This window comes from Leuciscus leuciscus (genome assembly GCF_965113295.1).
Source record: "Leuciscus leuciscus genome assembly, chromosome: 2".
Taxonomy (NCBI): domain Eukaryota; kingdom Metazoa; phylum Chordata; class Actinopteri; order Cypriniformes; family Leuciscidae; genus Leuciscus; species Leuciscus leuciscus.
Window position 1 is genome coordinate 59,864,949 of NC_138726.1, and position 19,145 is coordinate 59,884,093.

General features: G+C 37.2%; 1 protein-coding gene and 2 long non-coding RNA genes across 3 annotated transcripts in view; 1 reads left to right on the forward strand and 2 right to left on the reverse strand.

Annotated features, from left to right (window-relative positions):
- Positions 1-19,145, reverse strand: part of LOC309492560 — a 292,953-nt gene that overhangs the window by 15,200 nt on the left and 258,608 nt on the right. The window lies entirely within an intron of this gene.
- On the forward strand, positions 5,036-12,680 carry LOC309491231 (serine/threonine-protein kinase Nek1-like). The gene is made up of 4 exons (XM_082160702.1): positions 5,036-5,156; positions 12,113-12,256; positions 12,343-12,412; positions 12,530-12,680. The coding sequence occupies exons 2-4, from the start codon at positions 12,131-12,133 to the stop codon at positions 12,637-12,639; spliced, it is 306 nt and encodes a 101-aa protein (XP_082016828.1). The 5' UTR covers positions 5,036-5,156; positions 12,113-12,130; the 3' UTR covers positions 12,640-12,680.
- Positions 14,614-17,166, reverse strand: LOC309483680. Its single transcript, XR_014200620.1, has 4 exons — positions 16,653-17,166; positions 16,366-16,416; positions 16,212-16,270; positions 14,614-14,971 (listed from the first exon to the last, which is right to left on the reverse strand). It is a non-coding gene; the product is annotated as an uncharacterized lncRNA (long non-coding RNA).

Consider the following 19,145-nt stretch of genomic DNA (forward strand, 5'->3'; position numbering starts at 1 on the left):
AATATAGAATTTTTCCCGTTCTGCTTAATGAAACATTCCTTATCTTTATATCATGTTAATCCCTGTTAATCATACTCAATGCCTTATTTTTATCTAAAACTCACTTTTCATATCATTTCAACTTAATTTGACTTAATCAGGCGTTCATAAATATGAATTTTATCTTCCCCTACATGCCAGTTTCCTCTGTATCTGTTCAATCCAACAATTCACTGTTTGTATTTTCCATCAGAAAAAACATTCTCTCTTCCCTACATGTCAGTTCCTTCTCCTATCGACTCTGTTCTCTTTTATCTGCTTCTTTTCCATCCAACAATTCACTGTTTGTTCACATTTTTACACTCATGAACAAACTAACGTTACAACAACTCTTTGACTAGTAACGGATAAATTGGCACTTCAGAAAAACCCTGTACTTTTGCCCAATCTCATACGCTCATCATTTACAACACTGCTCAAATCATCGGTCATAGCTTTGCTCAAAGTTTCATCAGACACACAAAAAGATTTGCAAGCAGTTTCTTCATTGCAGATAGCAGAAAGAAAATCAGTGTATGTGTTTGTGTGTGCGTCGTGTGTGCGTTTGTTAGTACAAATATTTTCACTTCCCCTTTGCTTAACAATCATCCGTTTCCCAATTTCTTGCATGCATTTCTGGCTGTAATTTTTCCATTTTACAGAAAACCTGGTGTAGCCTATAAAATTTTGTTCAAGCTTGCTTTGAGATGACCCCATATTGGCTGAATCTCCCTTCTGGATTTCACAACTTCGACACGTGTCTTACAATATCTGTCAAACGTCTTCGACAGATCCGATCTTTTTTCGTCACCCAAAATCGGTCGGGTTTCTGTAATTACGTTCCACTCAAAATCTTCCCATAGGCCTAAGCACTTTCTAGCGCTCTATTAATTCTGATTTGATGTGGCTCTTCCGTCCACTTGTAAAAAAAAATGTTCTCAGGTTACAGAGATTTTGAGTAAAACTAACTAATCAGCAATTGTGATTATCTGAATCACCTGTGATTATCTGAATCACCTGTGGCACTCCCGTCCACCTGTGGCACTCCCGTCCACCAACGAGCTAAGTGTGGAAAAAACCGATCCGAAGCTACTTCAATTTCTTCCCCAAACAATTGTGATTATCTGAATCACCTCTCGCTCGTACCAAAGCAAAACTCAGCCAAAATGGTTCACGTTCACTCACAGATTACACCACACAAAATAAAATAATTTTAACTGTCTCTTACCCGAGATGCTTTTACTGCCTCCGAGTTCTTTCTGAATCCAGTGGGTTCCTCCTGGCCCTGATAGCAGTTTTGGCTCTTCTCTCTCAATTCGGCGAGGTAAGACTAAAGCCTTTTGTGCTTTAGGGTGATCAGTCCGTCAATCCGCTTTCTCAGGGCCAGAAGAAACCTCATGGATCCCACTTCTGACACCAACTTGTTGAGGCAAAAACAAGTAACTAACAAAACAGCATCAGGCATAAGAGACATCAGGATCAAATTGTTCTTAAAAGATATTTATTTCTTGCAAGAAACGTTCCCAGTCTGCCCACAGACCAGCTGCAGACAGAGTGAGACCCAGAGCAGAGATGGGCCCGCATTTTTATAGTGTTATCTCTTTCAAAAGCTATCTCTTACAGCCCCCACTAAACAAAAGACACAGAGGAACCCCTGTGGCTCCCCTAACCCCCTAATCTTCTCACCTCTGAGTCACACACACACACCCTGCAGCTGTATTAACATCATAAAATAAACTCAAAATACAGACAAATGAATGTATGGCATTCATTTGTTAAATCATAAAATAAAAACAAAAGAAAAGATTAATTTTTTCCTACAACACTAGAAAATCAGAAATATATTTCTCCATGGCCTCCCTCTCAGGAACAGAAAGTGAGTATAACTTGCCTTTAGGCAGAGTCTTACCTGGCAGTAAATCTATAGCATAATCTAGAATCTATAGTCGTAGGGACGGTGCAGAGGGAGAGAAGCAGCACGAGACTTACTGAACACCTCCTTCAGGTCTAGGTACTCAACGGGCACGTTAGATAAATCCACGGCCTCCTCCTGAAACACAGACACAGGTACAGACTGACAGGCAGACGCAAGACAAGACTTTGACAAGACAACATTGAGTGCTCCATGCGGGGATGGAGCTCAGGCGCCAGTCCACTCTGGGGTTGTGTAATGTGAGCCAGGGGTGACCAAGGACTACGGGTGCCAGGGGTTCATGAGGAGGAATGATAAATTCTCAGTGTGGTTGGCAGATGTGGTGAGAGTTATGGGTTCGGTGGTGAGTGCGATGCTGGGGAGACTTTGACCGTTAAGTGCGTTGACAGATATGCTGTGAGTCAGTGTGGTGACGGGGATGTGAAGCTTATGTGCAAGCTTACGGTCCATAAAGTTTCCCTCAGCTCTCGAGTCCAAAAGAGCATGACAGTTGTGAGTGCCGGCTCAATGAGTGAGTAGCCTCAATGTTACTACCGGGCTTGGCCTTTTACTGGGCAGGTGTTAAGAAAGTTGCCCGCTCCTCCACAGTACAAACAGAGTCTCTGGGATCTCCGCCTCTCCCTCTCCTCCCGGGAAAGCCGAGCTCTACCCACCTGCATGGGCTTGTGATCGACGACTGGACTGACCGTGTCACTGCCGCTGGACCGTGGTTGCTCCATCACTCCAGGAAAACGAACAGGAAGAACGCGACGTTCCATTCTGGAAAGACGTGCATCCACTCTGAGGGCCAGATCGATGAGTCCATTCAAGCTTGTGGGTAGGTCCAGCATGTAGATTTCGCGTTGGACACAGTCAGCCAACCCACGCAGGAACATGTCCCACTGCGCCTCCTCGTTCCATCGGCACTCGGTCGCCAGAGTACGGAATTCTATAGAGTAGTCGGAAACAGATCGGTCACCTTGTTGTAAGTCGTCGAGAACTCTGGCTGCCTCTCTTCCTGCCATGGACCGATCAAAAACTCTTTTCATCTCTTCCGTGAGTGCCTGGAACGAGGCGCAGCATGGGTCTTGGTTCTCCCACACTGCCATTCCCCATAACGCCGCCCTCCCAGTCAGCAGAGTCAATACGAAGGCCACCTTCGTTCTCTCGTTGTGAAAAGTACGGGGCTGTTAGGAGAAGTGCATGGAGCACCTAGTCAGAAACGCTCTGCAATAATTGGGTTCACCTGAGTATGCCTCCGGAACCGGCAGACGAGGTTCTGACTGGAAGGGCGACTCCAATGGTGCGGGTTGAACTGGCGGTGTGGGTGGCGCAGCGGGACTCCTAAGCTTTTGGAATTTCTGGGTGAGCTTGGACACCTGTGTCACTAAAGCTTGTACCGCCACCCCATGTTCGCGATACTCTCTCCTTGAGAATCCATCCGGTTGATACTATGCGCGATGAAATCATCCACTTTGAGTGTGGGTCCACCTGCTGCCTCCATGGTCCGGTCAGAACCTTCTGTCATGATCGCAAGAGAGGAGACAATAGCAGGTAAAAAGTATGTTTATTGAGAAATAAACAGAGTGGTCAGTCACAACACGACACACTGGGGTGGGAGAGTGACACAGGGACTTCAATAGCCAACCAGCTGGTGAAGGGTGATGGCAGAAGTGACGATCCAAATCCAGGAAGATGACGAATGTGAGTTGAGACGAAGACACGACGAAAACTCCACAGGAACACAGGTCACAGCCAAAACAGGACAGGAACAAACACTGCATACACCACAAAGTTCTGACAACAGAGGACACCAGTCACAGAGAATATAAAGGTGAATTAGATGTGAATCAGCTAGCGCTGCTGATGAGCAATGATCAGAGGACACACCCACACTAATTAACACACAATACAACAGTCACACGAGACAAGGAAAAAGCAATGAATTCATGAACCGTGACAATAATGGATCTAATGATCTCAGATTTTACGACTTCCTCATCAAGACGTGTGTCAAAGATTCCAGGTGTGTCAATATCTGTGACTGTTCTTCCACCAACCGTCGCATCTCCTGATTTGCATTCAGCTGTTAAAGATTCAGGTGAACATTCAGTTGTGAATCTTTGTTCACTGAGAATTATATTTCCACTGCTGCTTTTGCAATCTCCTGTTTTTCCAAGAAGAACCATTTTTCTTGCAGGTTTAGACTCTATTTGAAAAAAGACATTCTGGTAAGTAAAGATTGTTTTAAGTGCTGATCTTTTTTTTTTTTTTTTTTTTTTACCATTCATTATGAGTGTATGTTTCTGTGCTGAATATCTGCAAACGTTGGAAAAAATATTTAGGACATTATTAAGATTATTGTTACATTATTGTTTTACTAAATTGCGTAGACACTAAAAATCAAATAAAAAATCCTAGAAAGCATAATGCAATTTGTTAAAGAAAAAAATAATCTCAAAACTATAAACACTATTTCTGTTTCATAGAGGTTGCAAACACAAAATCAGCATGCTGTTAATGGGGCTCAGAGTGATTTAAAGGAGATTTCTTGATTGGTGGGTTTGCTTGCAAAACTTGTGCGTTCCCCCGAGAAACTTTGCATTCGCTCACAAAGAACGCAGAAGTCATGCAAGCCAATGCAAAAACTTTTTTTTTTTTTTATCACCATGTCCAAGGCCAGATCGACCTCATATTGTGACATAGGCAAAATCTATTAGTTGTAGGATGTGGTTTTGACAGGTGCAGGTGAAGGAACGGTCAGATGTATATTAAGCTTTCTAGCGCAAGCTACAAAAAAATAAGATGTATGGGTGCTTCTTGCAAACTTGTTATAACCTTGGACAATTTCAAGGCTAGTTGTTTACCATATAAGGAATTGCTGCATTATGATGACAGCCCCAAAGTCTTAAGACAGCCCCAATAACAAAAAACATATAAAAAGCTTTGTTTCCTGTTTCTTTGGGCCACAATTCGGGTGAAGACCTACACACATTTCTGATATCTTTATCTTTGAATCTATGAATTGTTGTCTTTGTATTATTCTGAAACTTTTTTTTTTTTTGGTGATTCAGAAAACTTTTGTCTCGGAGTGATTTTTCCTAGAAATATCTTTATTTTTTTAGTAGATATTGATACTAGCAAAATCCCAGTGCAACCGAATCCAGGACTGAGCCGGGACACCGCCGAGGACCCTGAAACAACGTCTAGCATCTTTAACCTGCAGGTAAGGACAATTTATGATTATAACAGGTTATGGGAATGTTTTAGAGGCATTAAGAGGTTTCAGCAGTATAAAAATACAACAATGCTAATGCATCAGATTGGAAACGCAAGCAAAAAATGTCAATAGACAAAAAGTTTGGTGAACTCTGGCCTGCGAATTTGCGACACTTGACGATCTGGACCAGTAGAAGATTGATACATCATGGCGTTGCCTCTTGGCTGAATTAAAATATATTTGTTGCAGTTATGCTCTCATGAGAGAACATAAACCACCGACAAATGCAGTCTCAGCATTCAATAGAGGAGTGAGGGGCCCACAGGGATTGGTTACTGGGCGGGGAAGCACTCAAGGTAATCCTCAGGTCACCCTGGCTATTCCCTGGTGCACCAGAAGAGGAACTGGATCGGAGTATAGGTGAGGGGACTCCACCTCATTTGAGGCACTTGAGCCTCGACTGCACATCTAAGGCGACCGAACGTCGCTCACTGGGTTGCCATGATGACAACCCACGCTGTCAGCCGGTGCAGACAGGTCATGCTCTCCTGAGAAAACATGAACCACCCACGAACACAGTTTCAGCACGCTTAAGCCCAGGCATGTGATACAGTGATCGTGGCCGTCAGATGAGAATAGGAAACGACCGCATCCAGAAACACACGCTTTGAATCTTGAAAAAGATGCAGTGTGAAACCATGTATGCTCTTTCAGGAAACTGATCTCTTTGGTGCCGAAGCGCACAGGAATATGATTACACAAACAGTACGATAGCGCAATCCTGATGTGAGCACTCACATTCTCATTGAAAACGCAACCTCTATCAGCTGATTTAATCAGCACACTCTTTGAAGACGCAACGCTCTGGAGAGCTGTGAAAACAGCTGTTTTGCTCTCTGTGAGATCGCGGCCAGCGATGTCTTTGCTGTACAGTAACACCAACACCAGCTTTGAAGAGGCGTTATTTACACTCTAAGTAGAAAGTAAAATAATGCAATAAAGTTTGTTTTTGCTGCACAGCAAATCTAGAAGAAAATAGCATCATACTCAGATTAAGTAAGTTCAGTGATGGTTCAATTTTGTTGTAAAAAAGTTATTAATTTAGTTAATTTAAATATATAGCAGCTCTTGCGAAAACAATGATGTCATCGTTCAGCTCAGTTCAGTTCTTATAATGCTGTAAATGCAGACAGATCAATAATATTGTTGAATCAACTAAGCAAGCCAAAAGCCAAGGCGACAAAGGCGACAGCGGCAAGGAACCAAAACTCCATCAGTGACAGAATGGAGAAAAAAACTTTGGGAGAAACCAGGCTCAGTCGCTCAGTTCTCCTCTGAACAACGAGCCAACAGTGTATGATTATGATCCAGGCAGCATTACAGGTCAGAAGTCAGATTGGATCAGATTTAAGGGCAGGTTATAAGGAGTGTCAGCATTTTGGCTATTCCAGCTCCAGAATGAGAATAAAGTTTAATTTTTGAAGTGAAGTAAACAGGTTTTGCTGATCAGCTTTACATAGTACACTAACAGTATAATCAAATAGTTATCAGTAATCATGATGCAGGATGTGTTTAGTGTAAACAGGATTTCATATATTGGTTTGGTAAATGTTCTGCTGCATTTTAGTGTCTTTTTTAATATGTCACATGATTTATAAGAATCAGATCATAGGTGGATGTGGTGAGTTACTTTTGAGTTACAACACTTTGTGTGCAGATAAGAAAACTAACACTCACATTTCATGAAGGATCCAATCATATGAGTGGACTAATGAAAGTCATTTCATTTAGCATAGAATACAACACATTACAATGTGTTTGCAATGGCATGGGACTTTACATAAATAACACTGTAGTTTATTAAAGACAATAATACATAGATGCTGTACATCCATTGTGAAGGAAAGCATTAAAGTCTGATGGATTGGAAAGATGAGGCTGATTACAAACCCAATAGGTTGGATAGAGAACACAATAAATCATAAATTAATCTAGCAAAGAATGTCCATAATATATTTAATTATTGAAAAAAAAAATCAGTTTTTGCTTTCTTTCTTTGTGCTTGCTTTCTTTCTTTCTTTCTTTCTTTCTTTCTTTCTTTCTTTCTTTCTTTACATAATCTTTATTGTACCATTTTGGTTCAAACAGGACTAAAGCACACACATCACTGGCACAAATATGCTCAGGGTTGGGTGATCGACAACAGAAATAATTGGGCAGCCTGGTTTACATTACACACAGACCACAGCTGTTCTTAAAGTACATCAGGAATAACTTCAAATGTTTAGTGTCATAACTTGACTGCATCGGAACGACACTTTGGGGAACGTCCCTCAGCGTAGTGCCTCTGAAGAGGGAATGAAACTAAGCCAATCATGATTGGTGTTGCGTCATGACGTTGTAAGGCCTGCCTAATCGGTCCAACGACAGTTTCTGATAAGCGGGTGAAGGTTTACTGCGTGTTGCTCACCCTATTTAGGTTGGTCGAGCAACATTTTGCCGTCTTAAACGGAACATCCCTTTTTAGTCTTTACAATACCAAGTACACTTGAATTAGTGCCAAATGCAAGTCGTGTGCCCTATGCTCCACTCAATAACCTGACGTAGATGTACGGTAACAATGGATACAACATAATCTACTAAGGCTGAGCATGGTTTTATTTCAGTTAGCCTAATAGCTGGTTTGATTTGCATTGAGAGATGATCTTATGGAAAGTACCCCTTGTCAATCTCTAGGTATGGTGAAGGCTATGTGATGATGTGGGGCTATTTTACTTACAAAGGCTAAGGGAACTTTATCAGGATGCATAGTATCCTGGATCCATGAAGTAACTGGCCTTTAAAAATAAAAATCTGCCTGCCTCTATGGGAATTTAACATAGGGGTGTCCAGACTTATGCACCCTGTATTTTAAGGAAGAACATTTATTTATTTACGATACATTATTCATTCACAAAGAAAATTGGTGTCCTTAAAGGTTGGAGTTTTCCTCATCTTTTTTAATTAAGGCATTACAATTTCCAAAAGAAGATTTTTTTATTCCTCTTTTTAGTCAACTTTAGCATGGGTGTGTTCACTTATTCTTGGCACTGTATGTATGGATTATTCAATTCAATTTGATGGAATGTTACTATTAATTAAATTTAAAAAAAATTTAAAGGATTATTTTTTTGTGTACCAACATTATTGAAGTATTCATTACTGCATATGAGTACTAATAGCTGAATTGATTTCAGCTATTGGTGATCAAGATGGCGCCGTGTGTGGCTTGCCGCTTGCCTCTGCTGAGACTTGTGTTGATTATTTTTCTCATATTATTAATTACGCAAAATGTGTCACCGCTGCTGGTGTATGATCGCCTGACTCTCCTAACTATTGGAAATTCGGATTATATTTCTTCTGTTTACGGTTCTGACGAACATTCAAAGACCTTACCGCCCTTTCTTGAATCTATACCAGCTTTTCTACAGCGTCAACCCGGCTTTCTACCTCGAAACAGTAAAAATAAAAATCGCCGTAGGGGACGAGGAAAGAGAGGCGGAGTTCGTGTCAGGTTTCGAGCCTACCTGGATTCAATCTCTGCTTGCGATCAGGATCATTCCTGGGGATGGCTTCCAGCGGAGTTTGCCGGCTACAAGGGACGGCGATCGCTGGCATATTGTTATTGGTGGCTTCAGCCTACTATGGATCTGTCTGACTCTGGATGCCTGCTCCCTCGCTGCCGGTCGGTGAGACTTTTTGAACGTGGTTGTGTGCTCGGGAATCTCCGCCCGCTTAGCCGGGCAACACAAAATACTGAACCGTGTCTGATTCGTATGGCTCTGGTCAACACCAGATCAGTCACGAATAAGACTTTTATCCTTCATGACTACTTCACAACAAATGATCTTGACTTTTTTATGCTGACCGAAACTTGGCTGAAACCAGGGGAGAGTAGTACTTTCACGGAGCTCCTCCCACCCGGTTGCTCTTTTTTTAATACCCCGCGAGTTTCAGGTCGAGGTGGTGGTTTGGTTTCTCTTTTTAAAGATGTGTATAGATGTAGATTATTACCTGCTTACTGTTACGCCAGTTTTGAGGTACAATCACTAGTGGTTGACCTAAATTCACCTGTTTTATTTGCTGTTATTTATCGTCCACCAAAACCTAACAAAGATTTTATTTGTGAGTTTTCTGAGTTTTTAGCTGATGTTGTTCCAAAATTTGATAAACTTCTGATCTGTGGGGACTTCAACATTCATGTTTGCTGCCCTTTAAATTCTTTTGCTAATGATTTAAAAAATCTGTTAAACTCTTTTGGCCTCAATCAGTGTGTAGATGGGCAAACACATTATCTTGGCCATACTTTGGATCTTATTATTTCTGTTGGTCTTTCAGTTTCAGTCACTGAAATATCTGAATCAGGCTTTTCGGATCATTTCCCCATCAAATTTGGGATCACTGTCCCACAACCTCCTAAATTTGTACCTATAGTTTCTAAGCGTCGCTATTTCACATCTTCCTCAGCTGGAGAGTTTGTTTCAATGTATTTGGGCTCTCAGTTTTATGCTAATAATGATATGGTTCTTCCATCTTCCTCAGATGACATGCTTTCTGCGTTTTATTCTACAACTACCAGAATCCTTGATTCTGTTGCCCCTTACCGGTTTAAGTCTTTTAAAGCTAAACCGGACCCTTGGTTAAACGACAACACAAGAGCCAAAAGGCAACATTGTAGACAAGCTGAAAGGAGATGGAAGAAGGATAAATTGCAGGTTTCTTTGGGAATGTTAAGGGATAGTCTTGTTGAGTATCAAAGGGCAGTAAAGGTGGCAAAGATGGACTATCTCTCATCTGTCATAGAAAATAGCTGCCATAAACCTAAGGTCTTATTTAACACTATTAGCTCTGTTTTAAATCCATGTAATTTAGCTTTGACAGAGGCTTCAACCAGTATGTGTGAGAAGTTTTTATCTTACTTTATTGATAAAGTAGCTTCAGTTAGGCAAAATGCCAGTATCGATCTTAGTGTGGTTGTACCTGCTGATCCTTTGTACTCAGCTGTTTTAGGAGAATTTAAACCTATCTCATTGTTGTTGCTTTCTCAGGTAGTACAACTCATGAAATCTACAAATTGCATTTTAGATATTGTTCCTGCCTGGATGCTCAAGGAGGTTTTTAGTACTATTGGGCCGAGTTTACTTGCGTTTTTTAATTTTTGTCTTAGTTCAGGTTCTGTCCCGGATGCGTTCAAACATGCCGTGGTCAGACCCCTGATTAAAAAACCTAATCTCGATCATAATGTTTTGTCGAATTTTAGACCAGTCTCACATCTGTCTCTTATGTCGAAGGTATTAGAAAAACTTGTTTTTAATCAATTACAAGATTTTTTACAACAGAATTTTATTTTTGAGAAATTTCAATCTGGTTTTAGATCACGTCATAGCACTGAGTCTGCACTGTTAAGGGTTCAAAATGATATAGCACTGTCTGTAGATTCAGGAAACCCTATGGTGTTAGTGCTTCTAGACTTAACGGCAGCTTTTGACACTGTGGACCATTCAATTCTTCTTGCACGTCTTGAGCACTGTGTAGGCATTCAAGGCTCTGCACTTAAATGGTTCACCTCCTATTTGACAAATAGGAGTTTCTCTGTCAGCATAGGAGATTACTCATCATCATCTGCTCCCCTTTATTGTGGCGTGCCTCAAGGTTCAATTCTGGGCCCCACACTGTTTTCTTTATATATGTTGCCACTAGGGGCTATAATAAATGAGCATAATTTTTCATTTCACTGTTATGCAGATGATCTGCAGATTTATCTCCCTATGAAATCAAATGACAGTACCGCATTAAACCGCTTGCAAAATTGCATTAACCATATCAAGCAGTGGCTTTCTCAAAATTTCCTTACGTTAAATGATGACAAGACTGAATGTATTGTCTTCAATACAAAATTCGGATCAGTAAATTCGAATTTAAGTTTGGGAGCTTTGACTTCATGCGCCAAGCAATCTGTGAGAAATCTGGGCGTGACTTTCGACTGCAGCATGAAATTTGAAAAACAGATTAGCAATGCGGTAAAAATGGGTTTTTTCCAACTCCGTCTGTTGAGTAAAGTAAAGCCTTTTCTTAGCAGCTGCGATTTGGAAAAAGCGGTGCATGCCTTTATTAGTTCGAGGCTTGATTATTGCAATGCTCTTTATGTCGGTCTGAGTCAAACATCCCTTTCACGCCTGCAACTTGTACAAAATGCTACTGCACGCTTTTTAACAAGTACACCTAGAAGAGCACATATTACTCCAGTCTTATTTACTCTGCACTGGCTTCCAGTGCGTTTTAGAATTGATTTTAAGATTTTATTGTTTGTTTTTAAAGCTCTGAATGGGTTAGCCCCCGAGTGCTTTTAACTTTGGGTGGACAAAATCGGCGGCTGCGGTCTTCGGATCAACGAATTTTACAGGTTCCTAAGTCGAGGTATACAAAGTGGGGCGATAGGGCCTTTGCTGTAGCTGGCCCTAAACTTTGGAACAAGCTCCCACCTGACATGCGTACTATAACAGATGTTGTCCTTTTTAAAGCAAAACTTAAAACTTATTTGTTTAAAAAGGCTTTTGATATGCAGTAGCTGTGTAACATTTATGCTTCATGTTTTCTTTTAACATTTTTCTTTTTTTTCTTTGAATGTTGTGTTGTTTTGGATGTTGCGATATTTGCACCATGTGAAGCACTTTGGACACCTGGTGGCTGCTGTAAAGTGCTATAGAAATAAAGTTTGATTTGATTTGATTTTACAGTTTCATAAAAATCATAAAAACTTATTCTGGTGTTCCATTTTAAACTGGTCTGGCAACATCAACAATTTGTTTGTTTTAGTCATTAAAAAAACTTTAAAAAATACAGAATTAAATGCTTAAACTTTCATGAACTGTTTAAAAAAAAAAATGTCTGTGAATCTTCTTACCAATGCTTTTCTTAAACAGTTGCAGAAACTTTCAGAGATGGGCAGCAAACAGTCAGTTCTAAAAGCTAGTGGCTACGAACTAGTGAGTGAACAAGACAAGATGATGCTGGTGAAAAATGAAGGTGGTGATCAGTTTGTCATTAAAAAGCTGAATGCTAACAAGGTAAGATGGATACTTTGTTTCTAATGATATTTAAATTGAAAGACAGAAATTCTGATATTCACATATATGTCTGTTTATGTTTTTAGGATGCCGTATCAAAATTTCTCCAAAAGCTCAGTCATCCACACATCGTCCATCACAAGGAAATCATCACAGGTTAAAATAAACTTTAACGTCACACTTTGATATTAATCTACATACAGTATTCACACTTAGGTGTAAATATTATTTAATTATTTTAAGGCACACCATAATGAATGAATCTGCTTTCAGATCGTGACTGCTTGTACCTTTTACTGGATCACTGTGAGGGTGGAGATCTCACCAAGATAACAAAACTTAAATTGCAGGGAACAGTTGTATATTCTGAGGTATGTTTGTAGATTTACAGATGGTGAAATTGAACCCATTACCTTGATTTAGAGAACTAACTGTTAAACTAACAGGTTTCCCCATTTTTCCCCCAAATTAAAGCATTTATCTACAAATTGAACATGTTATTTGTAAATATGAACTAACATTGGGATTTTGTTGCAGTGTTTGTGTGTTGTTAGGTGGATTGTTTTCTATATTCTGTTTTTTTCTATTGGAATCTTTAAAGTTGGCAAGAAATTAAAGTTGCAATAGTCTTCCCTATTGTGCCACATATCTTAGTGAAACGGCTTCTCAGTCAAGAAATAAAAATGATGTCTGAAGACGTTGAACTCCAACTAATCCAAACTAATCCAAAGTCAGTCAGAGTGAGGCTGAAAATGAAAGTCGGGTTGACGTCAGGGCTGGACTGGGACAGAAAATCGGCCCTGGCATTTTGGCCCAGACTGGCCCACTACATATGATCATAAACACCACCCATCTTTGCACGCCTTTGAATATGTTTTTGTTCAACTCCTATTCATTAAAACCAGTAATGCCATGTAATGAGTGAGTATAAACGAGTGAGAGTTAACAGATGAAATAAGTACAAAATTGTAATTTATTAATACAGTCGAACTATACTCCACAGTGGTGAATCCAAAAAACAAGCTATAAGCTGCATTGGCATAGCAATACCAGTGTTTCTCACAGGAATTCTGGTAAAACTGTGGTGGGTGGACCTCTAGGGGGGTTTGGGGGCATGGTCCCCCTAAGAAAATTTTGTGCATTTTAATGTTAAATTCATCAATCTGGTGCAGTTTGAGGGATCAAAATTAAAAGCTCCAACCCATCCCAGGTGAAAAAAAAGTGCACTAAAATACATTTTATTTAAGTGCACTTAGTACACTTCCATAATACACTTTCATAATGTACTTAAAGTGCTCTATTTCCGACACACTTATTTTGCACTTAATATACTAAAAGCTTATCTTTAGTACTGCTTAATATAAACTTAAAATCATCTTAGTGTACTCAATTGTGCTTTTTTGAGACACACTGAAGATGAATTTAAGTGTATTTTTAATATACTATTTCATATTTAAAAAAAAATTATTTTGTTACCACTTTAAGTATAATTGAAATCATCTTTAAATACAATAATAAACTATTTAAATTATAATAATAATAATATTAAATTATATACAAATTATACTTAGAATGTATTCCTAGATTAAAAAAAGTGCACTAAAATACATTTTATTACACTTCCATAATACACTTCCATAATGTACTTAAAGTGCTCTATTTTCGACACACTTATTTTGCACTTAATATACTAAAAGCTTACCTTTAGTACTGCTTAATATAAACTTAAGATCATCTTAGTGTACTCAATTGTGCTTTTTTGAGACACACTGAAGATAAACTAAAGTGTATTTTTAATATACTATTTCATATTTTCAACAAATGTATTTCGTTACCAGTTTTAGTATAATTGAAACCATCTTTAAATACAATAATAAACTATTTAAATTATAATAATAATAATTTGTAATTATATACAAATTATACTTATAATGTATTCCTAGATTAAAAAAGTACACTAAAATACACTTAATTAGTACACTTCCATAATGTACTTAAAGTGCTCTATTTTCGCGCACTTATTTTGTACTTAATATACTAAAAGCTTATCTTTAGTACTTCTTAAGATAAACTTAAGATCATCTTAGTGCACTCAACTGTGCTATTTTGAGACACACTGAAGATGAACTAAAATATGCTTTTAACATACTATTTCAGCTTAAATTTATTTTATTTTGTTACCCCTTTTAGTACAATTGAACCCATCTTTAATGCATTTTTAAATACACTTAAATTATTTAAAATTTAAGAATATATAATATATACAAATCATATTTATGTATTGCTCACATATTTTTTTATATAGTAAATCATTTCAAATATGTTTTAATACTGTGAACAGTACCTTTATAAAACAATTAAATATGTTAATGGTGTATTAAAACACACAGTAAAAAAATATTTGTATAAAACACACACACTTTGAAAGCTAGTAAACTTTAATGTATTACCCAGTGTACATCAGTACAGCAGCATATGTAAACTGTAAAAAACAAAATACATTAACATAAAATACAGTGATCTGCAGAGGTATTATAAACAACAACAAAAAAACTAACTTCAATAAACCTAACTAGTCAATAAAGTGCAATCATTAATAGCTGCAAACAGTTACAGTACTGTTACTGATTGGTCTTTGAGTTTGCCTTATTGTTGCATTTCCTTCGAATCAGTGTTCGCACCTCAGACGTGTTGTAAATTGTTTGATCACAGTGTCTATGAAAGGGGAAAAAGATGAGTTTATTTTATATTAAAGCAAAATTAACCTCTGTTAAAAAAGTAACTGTTCCCTATCAAAAGGGAACTTGCACTGCTTCGATGATGCTATTGGGGAACAATGTTCTCTAGGCGCCTCTTTAATTCACCTGAGTCGCACTAGTCGTGTCATAGGCTGTCGCCAGTCAAATTCTATTGCTGTGATTGTACAGCTTTTCAAACACCGGTTCACATGGAGGGTGTTCCCCATAGAGTCATCAATGCAGTGTCTCATTCCCTGTTCTCAGGGAACAGAGGTCGTAACCTAGACGTTTTTTATTACAACACAGTACACTGTAAAAAAATTCTAACCTCTCCAAGTCAAAATTTTCTAGTGACTGGTCACATCTAAATTTTTTAATTGGCCCAAGTGCAATTCTTGTTGCAATAGTCTGTTAACATTGGCTCAATGAGAAATAATACGTCAGACTAATTGAAAAATTTAGATGTGATCAGTCACTAGAAATTTTTGACTTGGGGATGTAATTTTTTTTTACAGTGTATGATGTTTTGACATTTCCTTTTATGTCATACAATTTTCCTGTTGTACATACAAGGTGAAAAAGACATACTGTTAAATGTATTATAAATGCATTAAAGTATATTTGTTTTGTACTAAAAACATACTTAAGTACATATTTATTACATTTAATAGTAAGTCTTTTTCACCTGGTAAAAATGGAATTCTTTGACATAGCATGTAATGCTTAGTTCATTTATTTTAACAGTAGACATTTAATATAAAATGTTAATGTAATTCAGAAAAGGAGTTAATAAAATAGCTCTTGAACAACTGTGAAGTCTACATATGTCACTGTATCACAGCAAAAAAGGGCAATTTAGGCTAACTGTTTAACTGAAAAAGTATACCCAGCCAACAAGAATAATAATTAAAATGTACAACAAATGCTAATCTTGTTTTAGTCAGCCCCCTTTGAGAGCAAAAAAAAAAGTTATGTACAGAAACACAAACTCTCAAACTCTTCAAAGAGTTAAGGAAATTAGAAGTAGTGCAAAATATTGTAAGCCATGACAAGTGACTTGCAGCTGTCCCAAAAAAAAAACAATTAAATAAACAGATTTTTACATGAATGAACACAAATTAGACTAGACTAGGAAACTAGGAAAAAATGTTGGAAAAAACTAGGACAAAAACTAAACAGTGAGCTATTTATTTATGCAAACAGCAACTATAACTTACCAGTAACTTCTGATAGCAGTATCTTCATCTCTTCGAGATTCGACTTGAAAAGCTTGGCTCTGATTGGTCAAATTGCAACAAAAAAGACGTGCTGTTACACAGAGTCAAAAATACGACTGGCAAAGTAAACGTAAATTTGTAATACAAATCTTACCTAGAATCACCGGTTAATGACCGAGGTTCCAAATGTCACGCGTCATGCAAACTTGAAGATGAGGAAAAAATAAAAACAACACTAACAGTTACTTTTTCTATTAACGTTAGAAAAAAAATCTAAATACTGTCATGATCACTCATTAGTTGCAATTAAGAATTCCGTTAATCTTAGAAATAAAAACTGAAATATCGTAGACTAATGAAACCTGAGAGAACGTTATCCCTCTAATGAACGATTCACCAAAACTGTTCACGTTTGAAAAGGTTAATCGCAAAAAAACTCACCTAATCCATACGAATCGCGTGGTTTCCTCCAAGTCCTCTAAAGAAACACGATCGCTCCAGTTTGAATTTAGACTTCTAATCTCTGAATTATTAGAAATATAATCACATTCAATGAACGCACAGCAAGCTCTGAGTGAGGTGTGAGCTCATAATTATCACAAGAACCAATCACAGACGTTCAACAGCTCTGCAACCAATCAGGATTAGTCACGTGTGTTATTCGTGTTTTTCAAATTCAAACAAGTACAACATATTTTTGGACAACATTTAAACATCTTTGGAAAATGTATCTATGATGCATTTAAAATAATATTATGTTGATATCCTTGTGGGAATTTTAGTAGTAAAAACATATCATGTAATGGACAACAGCCTTTACAAGTAGCCTACAAACAAGTAAAAGTGAACAACATTCATTTTAAGTGCTTATTGCAATGCTCAATAATAGTTGACAAATGTTTATACTACATTAGAAGTTGGTACATTATACAAAAAAATCTAAAATATTAAAATGGTAAAATGATAAATATTACAAATTGCAGTAGGCCTAAGTGTTTAAAGTACTTTAAACACATTAAAAGCTTTTTATATTTTAGATTTACCATTTTAATATTTTAGATTTAGCTATGTTCTTACACAAGTTACACAAATGTACTTTAATTAAGAGCAACATAAGTATGTTTTCTTTAAATACACTAAAACTTCACACAAATGGTATGATTGTGTTAGCATTAAAAATGTAACTAAGCATATTTATTACCAATGTACTTGTAGTGCTTTTTTTAGAAATATATTAAAAGTATGCTTGTGTTTAGCATATTTCTTAAAAGTATAATTAAGCATATATTTATTACCAATGTACCTTTAGTGCATTTGTTAGAAATATATTAAAAGTATGCCTGTGTTTAGCATATTTATTGAAAGTATAATTAATCATATATTTATTACCAATGTACTTGTAGTGCATTTGTTAAAAATATATTAAAATTATGCTTGTGTTTAGCATATTTATTTAAAGTATAATTAAGCATATATTTATTACCAATGTATTTCTAGTATACTTTTTAGAAATATATTAAAATACAATTCAATGTATTTTTTATGCACTTCAAATAAGCATGTTGGTAATACAAATGTATTATACTATTTGTATTTCAAGTATATTTTTAATACATTTAATACTATGTCTTTTTCACCTGGGAGTACCTTATACACTTAAAATCAATTTAAGAATTAGTAATATTTAGTTTATTTTTATAAAGTGTACTTAAATAGCACTTTTGGGAAAATTTAATTTTTGACTATTACATTTTGAATATATTTTAAGTAAAATCAATTTAATTTAAACTTATAATAGCTATCTAAAAGTGCACTAACAATGAACTATTTTTAATGTGTTAAAAATGTACTTGTAAGAAATACACTAATAAAACACTTCTGTGTATTTTTTCAATAGTATATCTTTTTTCTTATGCACTAAAAATACATTTAAAATATCAATGTTATTTAGTATACTTTCGCAATTACACTTACGTACTACTTAAGTAAAAATATACTTTTAATTAGTGTATTTATAGTGTATAATTTTTAAACTTTTCTTTAGCACAAAAAATAGGAATGTACTACAAATGTACTTTCTTGTATTAAAGTGTTTTTTTAGTGCACTCAAGTACACTTTATTTTCACCTGGGACAGCAAGCTAACGTTACTTCTATCTACAGCCTACACACAGACAGCAATGTAAACAACATTTCTGCATGCTCTCTTCACGTCGTTCTTGTAAAATAATAATAATAAGTAAACAAACATCATAAGCACTTCGCTGAGAATGAAACACCACTTACCAGCAGCCGCAGAGTTGAAGATATCGTCTGGTAGTGCGTGTAGCCACGCGAATTTTAAAAATGCGCGTGCAGCGTGAGGAATCGTCCCGGTTGAGTTCGTCAGGTGAAAGGTCATCATGTGGGTCATTTTATTTACGGCTAAATTATTATTCATTAATTTTACTAATAGTTAGATTGGGCAGGCATCCACAAAAGGGCCTTTAATTACAAAAAAGGAGAGGAAATTTTGCCTTGAAAAAAAAAGGGCACTTTGGGCACCAAGGGGCAAAAGGGCAGGTGCTCGAGCGGGTGCAAAGGGGGGTGTCCCAAGTTTAGATGGTTTTTCAGCTGTTCTGCTACCCATTTTTCTGTCACCTTGGATATCACTGATAGAATACTAATGGGTCTATAATTTGACGCCATTGTTTTATCACCAGACTTGTAGATCGGATATACTACTGCTGTTTTCCAGGAGCTTGGAAAAGTACTTTGCCTAACTGACAGGTTGATCAGATGTGCAATAGGGCGAGCAAGTGGGACAAGATTCTGAGTTGGACCGGATCAAGAACAGAAACTGGCCTCACCATTTCATCCCATTAGCATTATTCCACAATCCTCTGGAGCTAAAATCCAGTCAAATCCAGTGACAATACATTCAAGACATGTTTGG

Excerpts from the sequence above, each read along its gene's own strand:
- LOC309491231 (XM_082160702.1), top strand. The coding sequence starts at position 12,131 with ATGGGCAGCAAACAGTCAGTTCTAAAAGCTAGTGGCTACGAACTAGTG. Across the intron at positions 12,257-12,342 it reads AAAAGCTGAATGCTAACAAG|GATGCCGTATCAAAATTTCT; the intron begins GTAAGATGGATA and ends TTATGTTTTTAG. Across the intron at positions 12,413-12,529 it reads TCACAAGGAAATCATCACAG|ATCGTGACTGCTTGTACCTT; the intron begins GTTAAAATAAAC and ends ATCTGCTTTCAG.